The following is a 24,157-nucleotide window of genomic DNA, read 5'->3' on the forward strand; positions in this document are numbered from 1 at the left end:
TTCTTATGCTTTCCAGTTGTTTTTGCTGCGCCTTTGTATTTCAACTTTATGGTTGCCCGTGAAGCATAGGAGATCATTCCACAACAATAAGTACAACAGGATACAAGTCATCGGTTGCCCTCGCTTATAAAAGGTCACATGCTAAACATATAGCGAATACAATCCTGACATTCCGCCCTTATTCACAGGATGGCGCAACTCCCTCACTTAGCTCCTGCCATTCGGCAATAGTCTGTGGCACGCGCTTTTGCCAGTTGCATTCTAGGAATTGAAGTTTGGCGTGAGACTGTCGCAAGTCTATCTATCTATACCCATGAAACAGGATATCTTATAAATACTCATATGAAGCCGTGACAGATGCAGTCTGACTTTAAGAGACCTATATGAAACACAGTTAAGGTGTGGGACAAATAAACTGCTTGGTATAACCTTTAAAAAAACCCAAACACGCATTTCCTGTGACGTCATGGAAAGCACGGACTTCTGCGCATGTGTTGGCCTACGGACTACATTTCCCGTCGAGCCCTACCTCCTTCCCTCGGCCGCCCCGTGATTTGGAGCGCATCTGACTCGGTGCTAGTTTCGGGACTCTGATAGCGGGAACGTTTCTTCTGCTTCCTGTTTCTGGCCCAGCATGGAGGATGCGGACAGGATCCTGATCCGCACCCTGCGGATGTGTGGAGCGTAAGAAATCGAGAGAGAGGGGGTGACAAATGGCTAGTGGGAGACTTCTAGAGTGGAGCGGATGCTGCTCCAGCACTTTGCTCAGCTTCTGAGCAGCGATATACTGCTGCAGAAGTACAGGGGCACGGTAGCAGATAAGACCTATCCAGACTGCACATTTTCTTTATTGGTGTGGTGCTATAGACCTCCCAGTCGATCTGTCTTTTCCCTCACTTATTTGCAACTAAGGATCAGCTGTGCTTAGCTGGGGTTTACTTCCATTCTTTTACTGTTTTTATCTACACTAACTTACTCGGGAGACCATTTCCTGTATCCACCAACCTTTCTGGCCAAGAAAAATAATCTGATGTTGCTCTTGAAGTTATCTGTTAGAATCTTATACCTTTTTTAGTTGTTGTTCTAGAGCATGGTAAGCAAACTTCAAGCTGTCTGGCCATTTTCATTCATACTAGTGGTTGGGGCACTCATCCTATCCCCACTTAAATCCACATTTTTTTTTTCCACAGTGATGCAACCAGGCTTGATGTGCTCGCAATCATGGAGTCACCTTTTCCAAATGATTGGGGGAGCTAAATTATCCTTCCCTAGCCACAGTGAAGGAGTTTACTGTGCTCAAGCATCCACTGCACCCACAAAACTGGCACCTTGCCTAATACTATTTTTACATATTCTGTTAAAAAAAAAAAAGTTTCCCACCCAGTTTAATTTTGATAGTTAAAATATGCAAAAGATTTGGAGTTACATTTTTGTTAAATGTTGTCTTCATTGAAAGATATTGCAAACACACTGCACTGAATTTATGATTGATCATATTTAAAAAACAGTCCCTTAAGAACCCCCCCCCCCCCCCCCCCCCCACACACACACACACCTTGTACACAAAATCACTATATTCTTCTAAACGTGTCTGTGTGCAGTAGCAAACTATAACTCAAAACATTGTTCCTTGCCAACCAGGAGTGAAATGGTTCCCATATGATTTGAAATTTGTGTCTTTAATATCACACCACCCCAGCTTCACCAGTCTCTCCCTCTTTCTCTTCCCCCTCCCCTCTCACTCACTTAACATACCTCTGTGCTGTTGATCTCCCAGCCTGTCACTCATTTCCTGGCTGGCTGATGTCTGCACCCTGTGTAGTATCATTTGTGCTTCCTGTCCCCTCCTGTTTATGCACCACTGTTCTAGAGCATTTTTTCCTCTGAAAAAGATTTGCTTTTGCATTTATTCCTTTGAAATATTTGAATGTTTTTAATGTATGTAGGCCCTTCCCTGTACGTACCCGGATCAGTCCAGACTCCTGGGTTTTGCCCCCCTCCTAGCAGATGGAGACAGAAGTTTACAAACCAAACTCCGCCTTAACTAGGCTGGTGCCACCTACAGTCTGGCAGTCTTCTTCTGTCTCCTAGCAGGTGGAGGGGGTGCAAATCCTACAGTCTGAGCTGAGGCCTAGTTTTCTGAGTAAAAAAAAAAAAAAAAAAAAAAAAAAAAGTAAGAGATCAGATTTTTGATTGGTAGTTTGTTTTGAGAGTTTTTAGGTAGGTAAGTAGGGGCTGAGACCGCAGTGGGGTGCCTGCTGGTCCGCCCGTCCCTCTTCCCAGGTCCCTGGGGGGTTGAGACCGCTGAAGGTGGGCTGAGGGCCCTTGCCAGCGTGTTGTCTGCCTGGGGGTGATACCGGGGAGCCCGGCTCACTCCCCCCAGGTGGTCCCGGAGCCAGAGGTATTTAAAAAAAAAAAAAAAAAAATTATTTAATTTGTGTGTTGGTTTACCGTGCTGGCCGTCTTTCTGTTGTCTTTTTCTGTCCCTTCGGGCGCGCCGTTCGTGATCGCGAGGGCGAAGGGAACGGGGAGCAGCTGCGTTTTTGTTTTTTGTAGTCGCCGGGAGAGTTGGGAGCATGCCGCGGCGTCCTGTGTGCAGGGCCTGCGGCGCGGCCCGGCGCCTCTCCCGTGACAGCCTCGGTTCCGGCTGTCTCTCGGGGGGGGGGAAGGTGGCTCAGCTGCTCCGCCGCCGCGGAGAGCACGGCAGGCACGAGCCGAGGCTCCGGGAAGCTCGTCGGGGGTGAAGGCTGGCCCGTCCCTGCGCAGCGCGGGAACGGGCGCCATTTTGAGCCCGGCGACGTCGGTGGCGGGAAAATCCGCCATTTTGTCCCCTGCACGGCCGAGAAAGGCGGCGTCCGAGGCAGGGAGGGGGAGGGAGGATTTACCTCCCACGTTGTCCCCACAGCGGTCAGTCCCTGAAGGGGGCGCGGCACCGCGGCCGGCGGTGGAGAGCGTGCCGGGTGAGGACCCGGATCTTAGCTCTTCAGACTCCTTTAATTCGGAGTTCGTGTTGGTGATGCACAGGGCTTTTAGAGCGCGGCACATGGCCAGGAAAAGTGCGCGGGGTTCGCTGTGTGCAGGCCAGAGGTCAGAATCCCGGAAGAGAGTCCGGTCCACTCCGGTGTCGGATCCCTCGGGGGTGGTCCGACCATTCCGGTTGGGAGCGCCACGGGGGGACCCGGATACCGAATCTGAGTCAGATGAACCGGACGAGCAGGATCCGCCGTCCCAGCCGCGAGGCATTGAGGGGGACGGGGATCCGGGAACAGTTGGTCCCAGTATTGGCTACGGGGACGGGGATGACCCTAAGGTAGTACGCTTGTTAGTGTGCTTGTTTCGCCAGGACGAGCTCGCGCCGTTGATTCCGGCTATCCTGGAGGAACTAGCTATCGAGTTGCCGCAGCAGGAGTCTTGGCTCGGTCGCACGGATCAGTTTCCGTTGCATTTTTCAGCATCGAATCTGCTGTTTAAGGAATGGGACACCCCAGATTTGGGGTTGAAGGTTGCTAAGGCCATGGATAAATGGTATCCGCTTACGGAGGATGCGCTCGAGTTGTTCAAAAGCCCGAGAATAGATTCGGCAGTGGCGGCCGTGACAAAGAGGACCACCATTCCGGTGACTGGTGGGACGGTCCTTAAGGATTTACAGGATTGCAAGCTGGAGGTGCAGCTCAAGAAGATTTTCGTGGTCTCCGCTCTCGGGGTTCGAGCGGCTATTTGCAGCGATTTCTCTTTGCGGGCAGGACTTCGGTGGGCTCAGCAGCTCTCCGCTAAGGAAGCTCTGTCGCGGGAGAAGGCGCTGCAGGCCGGTCGTTTAGAGGCGGTGATTGCTTATAGTGCCAATGCGTTTTATGATTTGCTGCGCACCTCGGCATGTGCCATGGTGTCGGCGGGGTCGGCGCGGCGCTTGTTATGGCTGCGACATTGGGCGGCAGACGTATCTTCTAAAGCTAGGTTAGGGTCCCTACCGTTTAAAGGAAAGTTGCTCTTTGGGAAAGAGTTGGAGGATTTAATTGAGTCGGTGGGCGAGAACAAGGTCCATCGTTTACCGGAGGATAGACCGCGGACTAGGGGGGCCCCAGCGGCGAGATTCTGCTTCAGGGGTGGTCGTAGACCACCTCGTCTTTTCGACACAATGCTTCTAGGCAACAGTCGTATGCGCAGTCCTTTCGAGGGCGCCGTTTTGGCAGACCGGGCGCCGGTACAGGGGCGCCGGTCAGTAAACTTTCGCAAGGATGGGCGGCAGGTCCACTCCTCGGTTCCGGAAATCGGCGGCAGGTTGGGGCGATTTTACGGGGAGTGGGCCAGAATCACCTCGGATCAGTGGGTCCTAGAGGTGATAAGTCAAGGTTACGCATTAGATTTTGCACGGCGGCCCCGGCCGTGTCTCATGGTGTCGCCATGCGGGTTTTCGGAAAGGAGGCGAGCGCTGCGGGAAACGATGTGTCACTTGCGGGAGCTAGGCGCGATCGTTCCGGTGCCGTCGCACAAGCTTCGCAGCGGTCGATATTCAGCATGTTTCGGCCTATTCTAGACCTCAAAGGGGTCAACAGGTGCTTGCGGATTCCCCGTTTTCGGATGGAAACTCTGCGGTCGGTAATTGCCTCGGTGAGACAGGGTGAGTTTCTGGCGTCTCTGGATCTCGCGGAGGCGTATCTGCATATCGGAATCCGCAAGGAGTATCAACAGTACCTCCGATTCGCGGTTTTGGAGCAGCACTTTCAATTTCAAGCTCTACCGTTCGGATTGGCAACGGCTCCGCGGACGTTCACCAAGATCATGGTCGTGGTGGCTGCCCACCTTCGCAAGGAGGGGTGTCTGGTCCACCCGTATCTGAACGATTGGTTGATGCGGGCGAAGTCCGAACAACTGTGTCGGTTAGCGGTCCAACGGGTGGTCGGTTTACTGCAAAGGCTTGGCTGGGTTATTAACCTGGCCAAGAGTCATCTGGAGCCTTCGCAATCACTGGAATTTTTGGAAGCTCTGTTCGACACTCGGAAAGGCATGGTGTACCTAACGCAGGAGCGAATGATCAAGTGGCAGGGACAAGCCGGCCGGTTGTTGAGCAAGGCCATTCCAGTCGTCTGGGATTACTTGCAAATGGTGGGGTCAATGACGTCCACCCGAGAATTGGTTCCCTGGGCGTTCGCTCATAAGCGTCTCTTACAGTGGGCGTTGCTGAGCCGTAGGAATCCGGTGTCGGAAGAGTTTTATCTCCCCTTGCCGCTACCGCAGTTGGTGCACTCCAGCATGGCCTGGTGGCTATGTCCAGGCAACTTGGCACGGGGAGTTTCGTTGGCAGTTCCCTCGTGGACGGTGGTTGCCACAGATGCCAGCCTGTAGGGCTGGGGCGCGGTGTGCCTCAGACAGTCGGTCCAGGGCACGTGGTCACCGACGGAAGCGTCTTGGTCCATCAATCGGTTGGACACCAGGGCGGTGCGTTTGGCTCTCCGGGCGTTTTCTTCCGCTGGTGCGGGGTAGGTTCCTGTCGGACACTGCGACGACTGTGGCGTATCTCAACCGTCAAGGCGGTACTCCGGGTCAACCGGTGGCCGCCGAAGCTCATCAGCTCATGCACTGGGCCGAGAGGCACTTACAGTGTCTAGCGGCGTCACATATTGCCGGAGTGGAGAACGTTCAGGCGGATTTCCTCAGTCGTCATCGTCTAGACCCCGGCGAGTGGGAGCTCGCGGACGGGGCGTTCCGGCTCCTTTGTGCTCAGTGGGGAACACCGGCCTTGGATCTGATGACGATATTTCGGAATGCCAGGGCTCCACGGTTCTTTGCTCGCCGTAGGGAAACGGGAGCATAGGGTGTGGACGCCCTGGCACTTCCCTGGCCGACGGAAGTACTTCTTTACGTGTTCCCGCCATGGCCGCTCATCGGACGGACAATCCGACGCATAGAACTACATCCGACGCCCGTTGTGCTCGTCGCGCCCGAGTGGCCTCGGAGGCCGTGGTTCGCGGATTTCCAGAATCTGGCGCTGGAGGATCCCATCCGGTTCCCGTATGTGCCGGACCTACTCCATCAGGGGTCCGTTTGTTTCGACCGGGTCGAATGCTTTTGTCTAGCGGCATGGCTTTTGAGAGGCGTAGGCTGAAGGCACGGGGTTATTCGGATGCGGTTGTTTCGACGCTGTTACGATCCCGCAAGGCATCCACGTCGCTGGCGTATGTACGCGTTTGGAAGGTATTTGAGTCGTGGTGTCTTGAGCAAAGATTGCGGACTACGTGGACCTCGGGCCGGAGATTTTACGTTTTCTCCAGGCTGGTTTGTCGAAGGGGTTGTCTTGTAGTTCCCTTCGGGTTCAGGTTGCGACGTTGGTGTTGTTGCGGGGCCCAGGCCCAGGTGGGAGGTTATCCTCCCATCCGGATGTTGTACGTTTTCTTCAGGGAGCAAAGCATTTGCGTCCGCCGCTCCATTCTCCATGTCCGTCGTGGAACCTGAATTTGGTCTTGAGGGCGTTGTGCGCCGCTCCCTTCGAGCCCATTCGTAAGGCTACTGTGAAGGATTTGACTCTAAAGGTAGTGTTTTTGGTAGCGATTGTCTCGGCAAGCGATTGTCTCGGCAAGACGGGTGTCAGAGCTTCAAGCTTTGTCTTGTCGGGAGCCTTTTCTGCGGATTTCGGATTCCGGTGTTTCAATTCGTACGGTGCCGTCCTTTTGCCTAAGGTGGTGTCTGCTTTTCATCTCAATCAGACTGTGGATCTCCCGCGGATACATCTGTTCCGGGTCAGCGTGACTTACGTCGGTTGGATGTGCGAAGGGCATTGTTGTATTGTTTGGAGGTTACAAATGCTTTTCGTGTGTCAGACCATCTCTTTGTTCTGTGGGGCGGTCATCGTCGGGGTCAGGCGGCGGCCAAGACGACTATTGCCCGCTAGTTAACAGAGGCGATTGGTTCGGCGTACTTTCTCCAGGGCAGGTCTCTGCCAGTGGGCTTAAGAGCCCATTCGACTCGTTCCCAGGCTACGTCCTGGGCGGAGTGCAACCACTTTTCTACGGAAGAGATTGGTAGGGCAGCAACGTGGAAGTCTTTGCATACATTTGCTCGGCATTATTGCCTAGATGTGCAGGATTCCAGCACGAGCAGTTTTGGTGCCGGAGTGCTCAGAGCGGGACTCTCCGGTTCCCACCCCAAGTAGGGTAGCTCTGGTACATCCCAGGAGTCTGGACTGATCCGGGTACGTACAGGGAAAAGAAAATTAGGTCTTACCTTGGTTAATTTTCGTTCCTGTAGTACCACGGATCAGTCCAGAGTCCCGCCCGTATCTGCTATGATGAGGGAGAGTCCGTTATCGTGTGGTGTTCTTTCTCTCTGTCCTGTTTCGGTTGTCTGTTGGTGTTTATCAATGGCTCGGGTTCTGGTCCCATTTGGGGAATAGGTGAGCCAGTGGTTGGTTGGTAGGTTTCTATATATAGTTCGTTTGTGGTGAGATTTGGGGCTTCATCTGCTTTGACATTAAGTAAGACTGCCAGACTGTAGGTGGCACCAGCCTAGTTAAGGCGGAGTTTGGTTTGTAAACTTCTGTCTCCATCTGCTAGGAGGGGGGCAAAACCCAGGAGTCTGGACTGATCCGTGGTACTACAGGAACGAAAATTAACCAAGGTAAGACCTAATTTTCTTTTGTCTCACGTCATAGGGCTTTTGGTCCAGACCCTGAACTATTTTGATAGGGTGTAGGAAGTCCAAAATAAGGCTATCTGTATCCTTTCAGAGATATGCCCCCCCCCCCCTCCCCAAAGAATTGGACTCGCTTTAGGTGAAGTCTTGCCAGTTATCTGCACAGAGGCAGTATCACCTTTTTTTCTACTGCTTTGCCAGGTGCTTCCACCGTCAGACAGATGCTGGGCTGAATGGACCTTTGGTTTGACATCATGGCATTTTGTGTGCTCTTTCTTTTCACCTTAACATTCCACTGGCTCTGGCCATTGCCTTATCACACTGTTTTACTACCTTGAGATCACCAGACATGATCACCTTAAGGTCTCTTTCCTTCTTGGCAAACATTATCTCACCCCCATTGTGTACTGCTTCCGTGGATTTCTGCATTCCAAATGCAAGAAGCTGCATATCTTTTTTTAATTTAATCATAACTGCCAAGACACATGACTTCTCTTCAAGCTTTCTTAGATTACTTCTGTCTGCTCCCCCAAATTGCAAATCTTGGTGTCATCTGTAAAAAGGCTACTAGTCCCTCTGCAATGTTGTTTGCAAATATATTAAACAGAACAAGCCCCAGAATAGATCCCTGAGGTACTCCACTAATCCTCCTCCTTTACTTGCAGTGAACTCAATGTATCATTTCCTTCTGCCTGTCAGTGAGCCAGGGATCTGCAGTGGGATCACTGTTGTTCAATACATTTATTAATAATTTAGAAAAGAGACAAGTTGATCAGATTTGCAAATAATATTTAGTCTGAAACAGTTTTTATTGTAAGCAAACCACATCAAATATAAAATCTGGTGCACATTTGACACTGATGTGCACTATGGCAAACAAATAAGAGAATCACAGCTTACAAATGTTATTTCCCCCCACCTCCAATGCTCAAAAATATAACAGAACCATGGAGCAGGAAAGAAAACCAAAGGGATATGCAATAGATATCTATTCCAAACTTCTCAGGGATAATTAAGCTCCATGCTTCTAGCCTGCGGGGATAAAGATTGAATATATTTGTCCCACATGGACACAAATTGCTGCTTATTCTTAAAAGACCTAGTAGTATCCAAGTTTTCCATTTGCATTAATACATGTAAACTATTCCTCCATGCCCAATAGGGAGGAGCCTCCGATGTACACCAGACAGAAAGTACAGCCTTCTTCCCCAATAACCACGCCTTTCGTAAAAAGAGGTGATCCCCCCTTTGCCCACCCCTGGCTGTACTGTCATACAGTCAAATAAAACTTCCTCAAGAGAGAGGGATACAGAGGCCCATATAATACGCCGAAATATCTCTTTAATTTATCCCAAAAATCTTGAATGACTGACCAAGACCAAAAAGAGTGCCCCAATGTACCTCTATTCGTAACACATTTAAGGTGTAGATCAGATGGTATCAACCCACCTTAAAGAGCATGACAGGTGGCAAATACATCTGCATTAAAAATTTATATTTAAATTCCCTTAAATTTGCATTCCTTATCAATCTGGGGATTCTACCAAAAGCAGAGAGCAGTTGCTTCTCGGACAAATGAAGTGAGTGCTTAGCCCTCCATTTGTCTAATAAAGGTTCAAGTGCAGGCGAACAAATAAAATTATTAAAAATAGTTAAGCACAAGCAGACTTGGAGGAATTGCAGGAGATCTTTGCAAGACTGGGAAACTGTGCATATTAAATGGCACATGGATTTTAATGTGGACAAATTGCAAAATGATGTACATAGGCCAAAATAACCCTAATTCTAGGTAACAATAATGGGTTCCATGTTAGGAATTGCCATCCAGGAAAAAGTTCTTGAAGTTGTCATGGATAATATCTTGTAATGTTCAACTCAGTACATGGTAACTTTCAAAAAAGCAAATAGAATTTTTTTGAGTTATCTGGAAAGGAATGGAGAATAAAATAGAGAACATCATAATGCCTCTGTATTGATCCATGCTGGATCACAACTTGAGTATTGTGGGCAGCTTGGTGCATCATCTGAAATAAGGTAGTGGAGCTAGAAAAGATAGAGAAGGCCAACAAAAATAATAGAAGGCAGGGATTCTAAAGTTCCACCAGCTGGCTGACTTTTGGGTGTGCGATCTGTGTGGTTGTACAGGCACCAAGCAGTAGTGGGTGCAGATGCCACCTCCTAATGTCGTCACTGGGCTGAAAAAGAGCCATGACTTCCCTTTTGATAGGGCCATTGGAGGCCAAAGAAAAATTGCTGCTGCCACCCTCTTGTCTCCCTTTCTAGCCACCCATGATGCAAAGAAGAATTGTTGCTGCCCCTGTCGACAGCAGAGTTGTGGGTCAGACCTGGTGCTTCTTCCTGCTGCTAGCACCCTTCTCTCCCTTTAACACAATTCAAACAGTGACCTGCACGGAGGCGATAGAAGCACCGATGATAGACCTGTCGGATCCACAGAACTGAACTGTCAGAGGGGCTGGACTGGACAGACAGTGTGGGCAGAGGTGGAGGAAGGGAGGGAACAAAGGAGAGATGAAAGGCAAGGAGGAGGCTGGAAGGCAGCAAAGAGGGTTTGGAAGTTAAGGGGAGAGAGCCCCTGGAAGGCAGGAGGGGCAGCTTTGAAGCTCTGAAAGGAGAATGGGGGGGATTTAGTGGGGACTCAGAATGTGGGAGGGACTGAGATTTGTGAAGGACATGGAGAGCTGCAGATTGGGAGACAGAGTGTGTGAAAGACAAAGGGAAAATAGGCTGGGAAACCAGTGAAAAATGGAGCATGGGAGAACTGGGGAAGGAGAGAGGCGGGGAAAGTGGTAGGTGGAAAGCCGGTAGGTAGGCAAGAGGTGAAAAGAATTGGAGACTGGAAAGGTTAGTGGGCATAAGAATGGGGGGTTGGAGGAATAAGACTGAAGATGGGAAGGGTGAAAGACAAAAGATATGAAAGATGACGAGGGAAAGGTAAAGAGATGGGGGTGGGAGAGCATAAGAGCTGAGGCTGGAGGGAATGGGCATGTTTGGAAAGGAGTGTGAATCTAAGGGAGTGGTTTGAAGAAGTGAGAGCTGGTGGTTGGAGAGAGGGACAGCATGACGATAAGGAAGTGGAGGGAAGGGTTTGAGAGCCAGAAATGAGATGGTTGGGGGAAGAGAAGGACAAGGGAGCTAGGGAGATGTAGAGTTGAGATGAGGAGAACTGGAGTGGATAAAGAGGCAGAAATAGCGCAATAGAGAAAATTGAAATAAAAAGGATCAATATAAGGAGAAATGGAGAAAAAAAACCAGAATCTGGAAAAGAAATTAGGTGAAGACCTACAAAAGTAAAGTGTAAAAAAAAAAAAAAGACCAGTACCAGTTTAATTAGAAAAATAAAATATCCAGGTAAAGGTAGAAAAAAAGCATTTTCTGTCCAGCTTAATGATTGAAATATGTTGGCTTTGGGACTGAGTGCGTCTCTTGATAATTTAGTAGTTGGTACAATGCAGGAGGCAATCCATTTTTGTCATTTCCCAGTGTTACACCATCCTCTGAGTCTAGCTGCTTGGGGTTTCCATGTCTGATTTTTTTTTTTTTGGCATAACTCTAGTTTGCAATCCTTCATTCTGTATTTGCTGAGGGTTTGTCCATGTTCTGTGAGGGATTCTTCTAGCAGTAGGTTTTGTGTAGGGATTGTGCAATCTTCCTTTTAAAGGGAAACTGCTGATTCGGGGAAGATTTGGAACAGCTGATGAAGCATCTGGGGAAGCCTAAGAGGAGTAAGCTGCCGGAGGATAAGAGAACGGCAAGAAGACTTTTCCGTTCGATTCCTGTTTCCGGGATATGAGGAGATTTTGCTCTGGCAAGAGTACTTCGGCTTCATTGCAGAAGTAGGGCTCAGGAAGGCAGCAGCCCTTTCGTGGCACCCATAGACCCTCCCGGGATATTTCCAGTCGGGGGGGCCGGAGGAGGAAAGTCCTTGCAATGAGATCAGGCTGGTCCACTCTTCCTTGGAGGCCGTCGGGGGGAGACTATCCCTCTCTTACGAGGAGTGGATCAAAATTGCATCAGCTCAGTGGGTCCTGAGGTGATAAGAGAATAAGAGACAGCTGTGCTTTAGAATTTTCTCGACTAATCAGAGAAGTTTTCTTGGTGTCCCATCGCACATCCTGGATCAAATGTGAGGTGGTTGGAGAGATGTTGCAACACCTGCAAATTCTAGATGCCATTGTCCCCGAATCACGGAAGGAACAAGGTTGAGGGAGTTACTCTATTTGCTTCATGGTTCCCAAGAAAGAGGGCACCCTTCGCTCCATTCTGGATCTCCAGAAGGCTACGGGTTCCGCGTTTTTGTATGGAGATGTTGTAGATAGCAGTAGCAGCAGTCTGCAAAGGGAAGTTTGACATTGGATTTAACAGAAACCTATCCGCAAGTCCCCATAAGTTCAGAGTATCAGATGTTTCTGTAGTTTATAGTGCTAAGACAGCATTTTAAGTTTTGAGCCCTTCTGTTCGGGTTAGCTATGGCGCCATGGACGTTCACCAAGGTGATGGTGGTGGTGGCCATGGCATTGAGAAGGAAAGGGGTTCTAGTTCACCCTTACTTGGGCCACTGGCTCATCTGTGCAAAGTCGGAAATGGAGTGTCTGTTAGTTCAGCGGGTGATGGAAATGTTGCAGCTCTTGGATGGGTAGTAAACCTAGCCAAGAATCACCTAGCACTGTCCTAGTTGTTGGTGTATCTAGGGGCCCAGTTAGATACCCGCATAGGCAAGCTGTTCCTTACTGCGGAGAGGGTGACAAAGATGGTAGTCTCAGGTTCTTCGCCCGCTGTGACTTTTGGTGCCCAGGGTCTGGGATTATTTGCAGGTCTTGGGTTCCATGATGTCTCTGCTGGAATTAGTTCCATGGGCATTTGCTCACATGTGCTTTTGTTCCGTTGGAATCTGCTGTTGTCTGAGTTTCATCTTCCATTAGCACTTCAGGGGGTTTCAGATCCAGTCTTTTGTGGCGGCTATTTTGCCCCGATTTGGAGAGAGGAGTGAATCTGGAGACTCCGGACTGGGTGGTAGTGACCACAGATGCCAGCCTCAAAGGTTGGGGGACTGTTTGTCAGAGGCGGATGGCTCAAGATCTGTGGTCAGCCATAGAAGTGTCCTGATCTATAAATCATTGGGAAATGAGGGCTGTTTGCAGGGCGTTGCTTTCTTTCCTTCCGATAATCCAAGAAAATTCAGAGTTTTCTTGGATAATGCGACAACAATAGCATATATCAATCATGGCGGGATGAAGAGTCGCCTTGTGGCTCTGGAGACCGAGGTACTGTTTGTCTGGGTGGAGCAGCATCTGGCAGGGATAGCGGTATTTCATGCCGGAGTGGACACTATATGCAGGCAGATTTTCTCATCAGGCAACATTTGGACCTGGGAGAATGGTAATTGTCCGCAGAGGCCTTCAACCTCATTCGAGACAGGTGGGGCAGTTCCCAGCTGGATCTGATGGCGTCAGGAGCCTGTGCCAAGGTGGTTCGGTTCTTCAGCTGCAGGGAGAGAGGTTGGAACAGATGGAATCGATGCACTGGTCCATCCTTGGCCAACGGAGATCCTGTTATACGTGTTTCCCCCATGGCCCCTCATAGTTCAAGTGTTGCCCCCATCTAGAGTGCCACACAGGAAGGGTGGTTCTGGTAGCACCAGAGTGGCTGTGCCATCTGTGGTTTGTGCATCTGGTTCATCTCGCAATAGATGGGCCCCTCAGATTGACTCATCTGCAGGGGTTGCTTCGGCAAAGGCCCATCTTTTCAAATCAGGTGGATCACTTTTGTCTCGCAACTTGGCTTTTGAGAGGAGGTAAGGTTGAAAGTGTACTCTGAGCTGGTTATTGCTACTTTGCTTCAGGCCAGGAGACCTTCCATTTTGCTGGCCTATGTTCAGGTGTGGAGAGTGTTTGTTTGATCTTGGTGTTTGGAGGAAGGTCTAGAGCCGTTGTAAGTAGACATTCCTGAGATCTTGGCCTTTTTACAGCGGGGCCTAGCAAAGGGACTGGCCTATAATTCGCTCCGGGTGCAAGTGGCAGCCTTAGGTTGGACATTGTGCGTTTTCTCAAAGGGGTGAAGCATTTTCATCCACTGGTTCGTAGAATGTGTCAATCGCGGAGCCTTAATTTGGTTCTGCGGGTTCTATTTGGACCCACTTTTGAGCATTTGCTTCTTTGAAAGACCTCACCCTGAAGGCTGTTCTTTCCTGGTGGCAATTTGTTTGGCCAGGTGGGTTTCGGAGCTTCAAGCGTTGACCAGTAGAGATCCTTTCCTGCGGATTACGAATGAAAGGGTGTCGTCGAGGTATGTGCCTTCATTTTATACCGAAGGTTGTCGCCTTGTTTCATCTCAACCAGATGGTGAAGTTTCCAGCTTTTCCAAATTTGTTGTTGGAAGCAGCTCATGCTAGAGAGCTTCGCTTATTGGATGCTCGTAGGACTCTGTGGTACCCCAAGGTCACTAACAGTTTTCAGTGTTCGGATCATCTGTTTGTTCTGTTTCAGTGGAACAAAAAGGGTAGTAAGGCATCCAAGGCCACGATTGCACAATGGTTGAAGGAAACTATTTTTTCAGCCTATCTCTGTAAAGGTTGGACTGCGACAGAGGGGTTGTGTGCACATTTTACCAGGGCACAAGCAGCCACCTGGGCAGAGTGTCAGCTAGTGTCACCGCAGGAAATCTGTAGGGCATCAACATGGTCTTCACTGCATTTGGGGAGAGTTACGAGCAGATTTTTAGGGTTCCTGCCCAATGTAGGGGAGGTACATCCTACTTGTCTGTACTGATCTGGGGTATGACAGGAAAGGAAAATTGGTTTTTACTTGCTAATTTTCGTTCCTGGAATACCACAGATCAGTCCAGAAGTCCGTCCCCTGGGTTTCAAAAGACTGTTATTGATGTGATAAGTTAATGACACACACACACTTTGGAGAAAAGGAAAAAAAGCACTTTGACTTTCAGACAAATGCCATACATCAAAGATTTGTTTTTAAATATATAAAAACAATTTATTTATTTCAAATCTATTAAAACAATTAATTTCTTGTCAGTTTCAATTCTTTTTCTGTAAAAACATTCACATATATTTCTCTCTGAAGATACTATAATTTTCAGAGTTCTCAACATGTACATATGAATATTTATAGCCCTTAACGCTATTCTACCACTAAACTGAATCTCTCCCTAAGATGTAGTACATTTTCAATTCAGTCATATGATATTAATCACTGCTAACAAAACACTACAATCTCGTGTAGCTGTTGAATTATTTGTACATTCATCAACATGGCAGTGCTGCTATTTCAATTTAACAGTTTTTTAATGTAGTGTGTTAACCACTATTTATAATCTGCACTGTAACATGTAGATGTCCAAAATATACCACATTAAAACGCCCTCATTTGTAGTGTTTCCTGGTTGAATTATTTTCATTCCCAACAAGGCCCTTGTTTCACCTTCTTGGCTTCTTCAGGGGAAATAAGTCGAAACGAACCGATCAACAGTGAATAAATCAACCCCACCTCTTGATTCTATTAATACATAAAATTAAAATTACTAAACGGTAAACTGTATAATATATCATTGATCTTTAACAATATTACCTTAAACACAAGTTATCATACAGTTTATTATCGCTATCATTACTCTGACATATGTTAATATGTTATGTAAAACATGATGTGTAATGAAGAAATCATACCATTACTGTATCATCCATTTTATACATTGTCTAAAAATTTTTTTTTTATATGTATAAACGGAACTTAAATAAATAAACTGAATGACAAACAATTATCTTATTATCAAAATATATTAGCCTGATCTCACTCCTACCTGAACATTGAGTGGATCATAAAAATCACTGGGTTCGGTGCTATCTCACAACTCTCTCTTTCCAACCCTTTAGTTGAATCCCGAACCCTTGTATTGACCTGCAAAATTATTAATAAACATTTTTTGTCTATCCTCTGTTTCTCATCTTCTCCAAAATAACGATCTATTTCCACTAAATATTCAAAAGACCTTACTATGTCAGGCAACGCCCATGTGTACCCCTCGATCTGTATTTCTAACTAGACCACTCTGCAACTTTTTCAACTTGTCGGTCGGAGAGTCTCGCCAAGAAATTTTATACCAGAGGCTGAGCCTTTCTTGAACTTCCCCTTTGTGATTTGCCTATAAAGAGATTATGATCACACGGTTCAAACAAAAAGCCATCGATTTTTTATTAACCCCCAAAAAACCTCCCCCTTACACATCATGCGCAACCCTTTACATACCTCAGTTCTAAATGGTAATACTTCCATATACTCAAAGTTTCAAAACTCGCAGCTGACTTGTTTTTCATCAGCCGTCCCGGTCATCTCGGGGTAAATGTTTAAACCCATATATTTTGGACATCTACATGTTACAGTGCAGATTATAAATAGTGGTTAAAACACTACATAAAAAAACTGTTAAATTGAAACAATAGCACTGCCATGTTGATGAATGTACAAATATTGTTTACTGTAAACCGAGGTGATGTTATTAACGTGCCGCGGTATATAAAAAAAACTACGAAATAAATAAATAAATAATCCAACAGCCACACGAGATTGTAGTGTTTTGTTAGCAGTGATTAATATCATATGACTGAATTGAAAATGTACTACATCTTAGGGAGAGATTCAGTTTAGTGGTAGAATAGCGTTAAGGGCTATAAATATTCATATGTACATGTTGAGAACTTTGAAAATTATAGTATCTTCAGAGAGAAATATTTATATGTGAATGTTTTTACAGAAAAAGAAGTGAAACTGACAAATTGTTTTAATAGATTTGAAATACATTTTTTTAATATATTTAAAAAAAAAAAAATCTTTGTATGGCATTTGTCTGAAAGTCAAAGTGCTTTTTTCCTTTTCTCCAAAATTTTGCTTTTGGGAGGTATTTTTGTATAATACAATAAGCACACATTGAGATACACACATTGCTGATTTTTGGATATATATATATATATATATATATATTTTGAACCTATAAGATTGAAATGATTTGGTTCCTTTATTCTTGTGGGGGAAGGGTGCTCCAGTTCAGGGTTCTCCAATCCTAGGTTCTCTGTTCGCCCTAGGCAGGGAAGTTTGATTTGAGTTTGAAATTTTCGCTCTATTTTGGCTTGAGTACAGGTCAGTACTGAGGGACTGCAGCGGTTATGTAAGAACATAAGAACGTGCCAGACCAAGAGTCCATAAAGTCCAGCATCCTGTTTCCAACAGTGGCCAATCCAGGCCATAAGAACCTGGCAAGTTCCCAAAAACTAAGTCTATCCCATGTTACTTTTGCTAGTAATAGCTGTGTCTATTTTCTAAGTCAACTTAATTAATATCAGGTAATGGACTTCTCCAAGAACTTATCCAATCCTTTTTTTAAACACAGTTACACTAACTGCACTAACCACATCCCCTGGCAACAAATTCCAGAGTTTAATTGTGCGTTGAGTGAAAAATAACTTTCTCCGATTAGTTTTAAATGTGCTACATGCTAACTTCATGGAGTGCCTCCTAGTCCTTCTATTATCCGAAAGAGTAAATAACCGATTCACATTTACCCGTTCTAGACCTCTCATGATTTTAAAGACCTCTATCATATCCCCCCCCCCCAGCACTCTCTTCTCCAAGCTGAATAGTCTTTCCTCATAGGGAAGCTGTTCCATTCCCTTTATCATTTTGTTCACCCTTCTCTGTACCTTCTCCATCGCAACCATATATTTTTTTTAGATGCGGCGACCAGAATTGTACATAGTATTCAAGGTGCAGTCTCACCATGGAGTGATACAGAGGCATTATGACATTTTCTGTTTTATTCACTATTCCCTTTCTAATAATTCCCAACATTCTATTTGCTTTTTTGACTGCCGCAGCACACTGAACCGACAATTTCAATGTGTTATCCACTATGACGCCTAGTTCTCTTTCTTGGGTGGTAGCTCCTAATATGGAACCTAATATTGTGTTATGGGTTATTTTTCCCTATATGCATCATCTTGCATTTATCCACATTAAATTTCATCTGCCATTTGGATGCCCAATTGTCTCATAAGATCTTCATGCAATTTATCACAATCTGCTTGTGATTTAACTACTCTGGATAATTTTGTATCATCTGCAAATTTTGATTACCTCACTCGTCATATTTCTTTCCAGATCATTTATAAATATATTGAAAAGTACGGGTCCCAATACAGATCCCTGAGGCACTCCACTGCCCACTCCCTTCCACTGAGAAAATTGTCCATTTAATCATACTCTCTGTTTCCTGTCTTTTAGCCAGTTTGTAATCCACGAAAGGACATCGCCACCTATCCTATGACTTTTTACTTTTCCTAGAAGCCTCTCATGAGGAACTTTGTCAAACTTTGTTCTCTGATCCATCTGCTGGTAGGGATACAAAACCCATTTGTCTGGACTGATCAGGGGTATTCCAGGAACAAATATTAGCAGTTAAGGAATCAATTTTCCTATATATGGCTGTGTTTCTAGTGGAAGGCGTACACGCAAGCATGTTTTTTTGTAGAACAGTTTATGCGAGTGTATATGTAAAAAACCGTTTGTGTGTGTGTGTGCATATGAGTTTGTACATGCAGATTTTTTTGTGCTAGGATATGCATGTATCTGAGTGACCTGGTGGCAGTACACTTAATTGGGAGGATTTACAGTTGAATATGCTTCCGATGTTGCATGTACTGATTGGGGGTGGGGAGCGTGCAGTGAGAGTTTTTTTTGCTGAGCAATGAATGTTCAATTTGATTCTACAGGGAACTTCCAGATGAGCTGCAGGGTCTGAGAGAATTCACCACAGAGATGATCGTGGAAGCTGTGGTGCGATGTCTGCGCGTCATTGATCCAACCCTGGTCAGCGGAATCAGCCATCTGCTGCCCCCAGGCATGTCTGCACGCTTCCGCACTGGAATGAGCCTTGCCCAGGCGTGCCAGGTGAAGAAATGTGGGCAAGTGTAGGAAAGATGCCATCACGTGTGATGCAGGCCCTGCTTTCCTTCAGGACCGGGGGTACTAGGGGATTATCAGAGACTCCTCGGTGTTGATGAGCATGTGTCACTCCCTCAGGACTTGGGGTGCTGGGGGAGAACAGGGACAATTCAGTATTTGGATATGTATGTGTCTGTCCCTGAGGACCTGGGGCACTAAGTAGGGGAGAGGGAAAGAGACTCCTCTATTTGTGTGTGTGTGTATATACACACAAATAGAGGAGTGTAGCATTTTAAGAAAACATGAGTGAGCAGACAAAGCATGTCTCTTATTCTTAATGTGTTTCAAATTAAACTATTACGCATCACAGAATAGCACAATCATTAAACCATAGCAATAAAGGAAATAATAAAATGGTCCTGTTCAAATGTTTGAATACCCTTAATTCTTAATATTCTGTATTGCCCCCTTTTGCGTCAATGACTGCTTGCAATCTTTTGTGATAGTTGTGAATGAGGCCCTTTATAGTCTCATGTGTTAAAGCTGCCTATTCCTCTGGGCAAAAAGCCTCCAGATCCTGTAAATTCTTTGGTTGTCTAGCAGGAACTGCATGTTTGAGCTCTCCTCAAAGTGGGTCAGTGAGGTTGAGGTCAGGAGACTGGGATGGCCATTCCAGAACCTTCATTTTCTTCTGCTGCAGCCACTGAAGGATTGACTTGGCCTTATGTTTCAGATCACTGTAATGTTGGAAAGTCCAAGTGCATCCCGTGCGCAGCTTCCTGGCTGATGAATGCAAATTCTCCTCCAGCAGTATTTTCTGATAAGATGCTGCATTCATCCTGCCATCAATTTTGACTAAATTCCCTGTGTCACGGTATCTTCCCCGCCCCCACACAACAGCAGGCATCTCCCTCCGTGCTTCACAGTAGAGATGGTGTGCTTCTCTTCATAGGCTTTGTTTACTCATTTCCAAACATAGCATTTATGGTTGTAAATATAAAGTTCAATTTTGGTCTCCTCACTCCAAATTATTTTGTTCCAGAAGTTTTGAGGCTTCTCTAGGTACCGTTGGAATATTGTAAGTGGGCTGTTTTGTGGTACTGGTACAACAATGGATTTTTTCTGGCAATTCTACCATGTAGCCCATTTTTGTTCAAGTATCTCCTTATTGTGCATGCTGAAACACCCATATCACTTTGTTCCAGAGAAGCCCGTATTTCAGTAGAAGTTGCTTGTGATTTTTCTTTTGCATCCTGACACATTTTCCTAGCAGCTGTGTCTGAAATCTTTCTTGGTCTGCCTGACTGTGGCTTGGTATTAACAGAACCCATAATTTTCCACTTCTTGATTAGAGTTTGAACAGTACTGATTAGCATTTTCAAATCTTTGGATATCTTTATATATCCTTTTCCTGGTTTATAAAGTTGATCTATTTTTGCTCGCAGATCCTTTGACAGTTCTTTTGCTTTCCTCATGCTTCAATAATCACCAAAGTTGGCCCTGGATGAAATGCACAAGGGTTTCTCAAGTGCTAAGAAACTCATTGACTATCTATACACAGACACTAATTACAATCATACAAGGCACAGGTGTGGATATCTACCGGTCATTTCCATCTCAACCTATATGTTTCAGCTTGAGTGTATGTTATTAGCCCAAACATTCAATGGTATGCAAACTTTTGAATAGGACCATTTTATCATTTCTCTTGTTACTATGGTTTGTTTAATGATTGTGCTATTCTGTGATGCATAATAGTTTAATTTGAAACACATTAAAAATAATAGGCATGTTTTGTCTGATCACTCATGTTTTCTTAAAATGTTACACGTCATAAATTCTGCCAAGGGTATGTAAACTTATGATCACAATTGTGTATATGTGTGTGTCTGTCTTTCTAAGTACATGCGGTGGGGGGGTATCAGAGATTTCTTTTTGCTAATGTATGTGTATATGTGTACCTGTCTCAGGATCTGGGGTACCAGGGGGAACTCAGAGACTTCTCAGTGTTAATGTGATCTCTGTCTTTTCCAGGACCTGGGGTTTCAAGGGGAGATTGGATATCAAACTTTTCTGTACAGTAGTGAGCCTGACATCCGACAGCTTCTCATGTTCCTGGCAGAAAAACTCCCACGGGACTCTTCTGAGGACACCGATCAGCCTATAGGTACTTGAGGTCCAGGGTCAAAGCTAGACAGAGCTGGATGTCTTTAGGTGCTTGAAAGGCATATGTGCAGAAGTGTGGTCAACAGTGAGGGACCTCATTAAGGGGCTGGGGGATCCATCAAGATCTCAGCTTGGAGACAGTGAGAGACTCCCAATTCGGGGGTAGAAGCAGCACAAGGTCCGGAGGAGCTTTCTTGACTCCTCTTTGTGCTGGGTTCTGCAGTGAGTTTATTCTTGATTCCCCCCAGGGAAATCCGGAGCACTGCAGAAAGCAATCGCAGCAAAAATCAGAGAGCAGCTCTCACTACCTTGGGTGCCCCCATTCTGCCGTACAGCACGACTGCAACGCATGCAGGTGAGTGGGTCTGCCAGAAACTGTCTGGGCACATGGGCTGCAGCCATCTGTATTTTGGAATCTCTCATAGTTACGAGTACTCTCTTTGCTTGCTAAGGGTTCTTCTCTAATGAGACGCTTCCACGCCCAGAAGCTGGCACTGCCAGAGCAATGGCAGTCTGATTCTGAAACCATTTCTCCTGGTAAGTGTGTGCATTTGCTTGTGGGAGGGAGGTCAGAGTCAATGCAAGCGTTGCTAAGGATCACTCAGTGTGGGGAGGATAGAAATGATGACTTTATTAATGGGACTATTGGTGTTTGGAGGTAAGAGCCAATGGGAACAGCAGTATGGTCCCTTGGGGGTGGGGGGGAGTGGGAGAGATAGGGTTAGAGTCCACAGGGGTGAGAATGCTGTGTGTATATCTTATGCATGACGATGTATCTGACCTCTCTTCCTTCAGATGTCAGAGATTTCTATGAGAAATATCTGCCAGCAGTGACAGCTCAGGTTTCCCAGCATGCTCAGCTGGCAGCATCCATTCTGGAGCGCAGTGCAACAGATGTCAGCAGTGTTCAAGAGCGGGAGGCAGAATGGAAGAGTCAAGGTCTCATGTCTCGTCTCTCTCTTGAGGTGAGGGGTCATTGAATCTATTATAATCAACAGTTACATGATTTTATAGGAAATGATTATCTTGACCCCCATCAGGCCAGTTTTAACTGCACCTGTGGATGATTTTGAGAAGAAATATGAATGGCAGCTAGAACGCCTTCCTGTTCATACCCAGATCAATCGAGACAAGTGGGTTTTGCATCCTTACCAGCAAATGGAGGCAGAGAATAAAAACTTTTCAGGCACTGCTATATAAGAGCGAATGCCACCTGCAGTCCCTCAGTATTTCTCTGTCTCTAGCAGATGATAGATGTGCAAACCTGCAGTGTGAGAGTGTGGAAAAAAAAATGATTGAAGAGCTCTCTGAGCTGTTGGGCTCCTTCATGGGCCACCTCTCAGTTTGAGCCGGGCAAATGGGGGATTGGTGATCCTTGGCTGACTCAGCCCGCATCATCCAGAGGGTCCGAAAGCCAGGGGTCCTGGCTCCCTCGTTCCTTTTGAGACATTCTCTCCTTCTACAATGGCAAGAACAGGGAAGTATGTCTTCCTTTTTAAGGTTGCTGTTCCTTTAGGGGACAAAAAAAAGGGAAACAGGCCGGTCGGGTGGTGCCCGAGAGTTGTGACTTGCAGGAGGGAGAAGGATTGCAGAGGTCCTGGGCTTTCAGTGTCAGGGACTCGGACCGATTGTGTTGGATCTGTGCAGTGTGGCTGCTGCGGCTCTGTGCCACGTGTTCAAGGCAATAACGCCGACATCGTGGTGCAGCCTGTAAGGCTTGCGGATTGCATCGGTGGTGTCTCAATTCGGCAGCGTTCTGCATGGCTTGTGCCTCGGGGGCGGGGGAGGGATCTTCTGGTGAGACGGAAGGCTCGAGCAGAGTCACACAGTCGGCAGGCCCAGTGCCAGAGGCTCTTGGAAGGGCTGCAAGCACCGCAGTTTCTAAGGAGGCACATGGCAGAAGGCAAACAACTACGGGAAAAACCCAGGGATTCCCCTCTTCCTCTGTCTCTTGTGAGCCTGAATAATTCTGAGGAATTTGCTGGTGAAGGAGAACCTGAAGGGGACATGCCTTGTGATGAGCCCTCTGATGTGGAGGAATTTTCCACAGATTTAATTCTGTTCCTGGCAGTAAGGTAGCAGTAACCCCCAAAGAGGCCTAGAGTGGCTCCAAAAGAGGGGTCCAGGAGTATCTTGCATTGCCTAGGTCTGGGAGATGAGGGAAGTGGTCACAGACCTTGAGTGGACTTGGATGATCCACTAGGTGCAGGGGGGGGGTCCCTGCACATGGTCCCGAGGATGATACTTCAGATAGTGATCCAGATGCCATCCCACAGACTGATAAGCACGCAACTGATATGGATGAAGCTCCAGTTTTGGAGGGGCATGACCTGAGGGTTGCACGGCTGTTCTGGAAGGAAGAGTTGAGACCTCTCATTCCTCAGGACCTGGAGGAGCTGGGATTGTTACCCAGGAGGAGTAGGACAATGAGAATGTGAACCCAGTCCTGGATGGACTTAGGGGGCCACTGAAGGCTTTTCCATTGCCCAAGAAGCTAAGGAAGTTAGTGAACCATGAGTAGAATTCCCTGGAGGTTGGCTTAAAAGTCAGCAGGGCAATGGCGAAATTGTACTCAGTGACTGAGGAGACCTTGGAGTTGTTGAGACTACCTAAGGTAGATGTGGCTGTATCGATGGTCACTAAGAAGACCACCATTCCCGTAGTTGGTTTGGTTGCGCTGAAGGGTGTTCAAGACCGAAAGTTGGAGATCCAGTTAAAAAGAATGTTTGAGGTTTCAGCATTTGAGTCTCCAGGTGGTCATCTGTGGGAGCTTGGTGCAGAGGTCCTGCTTGCATTGGTTGCAGATGGCGCAGGAGTCGGAGCATGCTGCAGCGGACAATTCCAGGCAGGCAGCCCGATTGGAGGCTGGGGTGGCCTATGTGGCACATGCTCTTTAACTTGGTGCGCACTTCGACCAGGAACATGGTTTCGGCAGTGGCGGCTCGCAGGCTCCTGTGGTTGCGCAATTGGGCGGTGGATGTTTGATCCAAGTCGCAATTGTGTAATCTTCCCTTTAAGAGAACTCTGCTGTTTGGAGAGGATTTGGAACAGCTGATGAAGCAGTTAGGGGAGTCTAAGGGGAATAAGCTTCAGGAGGACAAGGAAGTAGTCAAAAAGACTTTTTCAACACGTTCTCACTTCCAAGACTTTGAAACATTTTTGGTTTGGCAAGGAGGGCGCTAGCCTCAGAGCAGAAGCAGAACTTTGCATGGCAGCAGTCTTTTCAGAGTGCCCGCAGCACTCTCGGGAGGGTTTTGATTAAGGGGACGGAGCCAGTAAGACCTCACAATGAAGTCAGGCCTGTCCACTCTTCTGTGGAAGCAGTAAGGGGGAAATTAACCCTTTTCTTTGAGGAGTGGACCAAGATCACGTCAGACCAGTAGGTTCTACAGGTGGTA

General features: G+C 46.9%; 1 protein-coding gene across 2 annotated transcripts in view; it reads left to right on the top strand.

Annotated features, from left to right (window-relative positions):
• Positions 1 to 507: 507 nt before the first annotated feature.
• CCDC22 (coiled-coil domain containing 22) overlaps positions 508 to 24,157 on the top strand; it is a 45,625-nt gene continuing 21,975 nt past the window's right edge. The window contains exons 1-6 of one of the 2 annotated variants that reach the window (XM_029607493.1): positions 508 to 684; positions 18,422 to 18,599; positions 20,628 to 20,760; positions 21,008 to 21,114; positions 21,212 to 21,296; positions 21,555 to 21,724. In XM_029607493.1, coding sequence (XP_029463353.1) covers positions 635 to 684; positions 18,422 to 18,599; positions 20,628 to 20,760; positions 21,008 to 21,114; positions 21,212 to 21,296; positions 21,555 to 21,724 — 723 coding nt within the window. In that variant the 5' untranslated portion in view covers positions 508 to 634. Of the gene's footprint in view, positions 685 to 18,421; positions 18,600 to 20,627; positions 20,761 to 21,007; positions 21,115 to 21,211; positions 21,297 to 21,554; positions 21,725 to 24,157 lie in introns of those variants that run through there. The other variant, XM_029607502.1, reaches the window with a different exon arrangement.

Source organism: Rhinatrema bivittatum, chromosome 1 (genome assembly GCF_901001135.1).
Source record: "Rhinatrema bivittatum chromosome 1, aRhiBiv1.1, whole genome shotgun sequence".
Taxonomy (NCBI): domain Eukaryota; kingdom Metazoa; phylum Chordata; class Amphibia; order Gymnophiona; family Rhinatrematidae; genus Rhinatrema; species Rhinatrema bivittatum.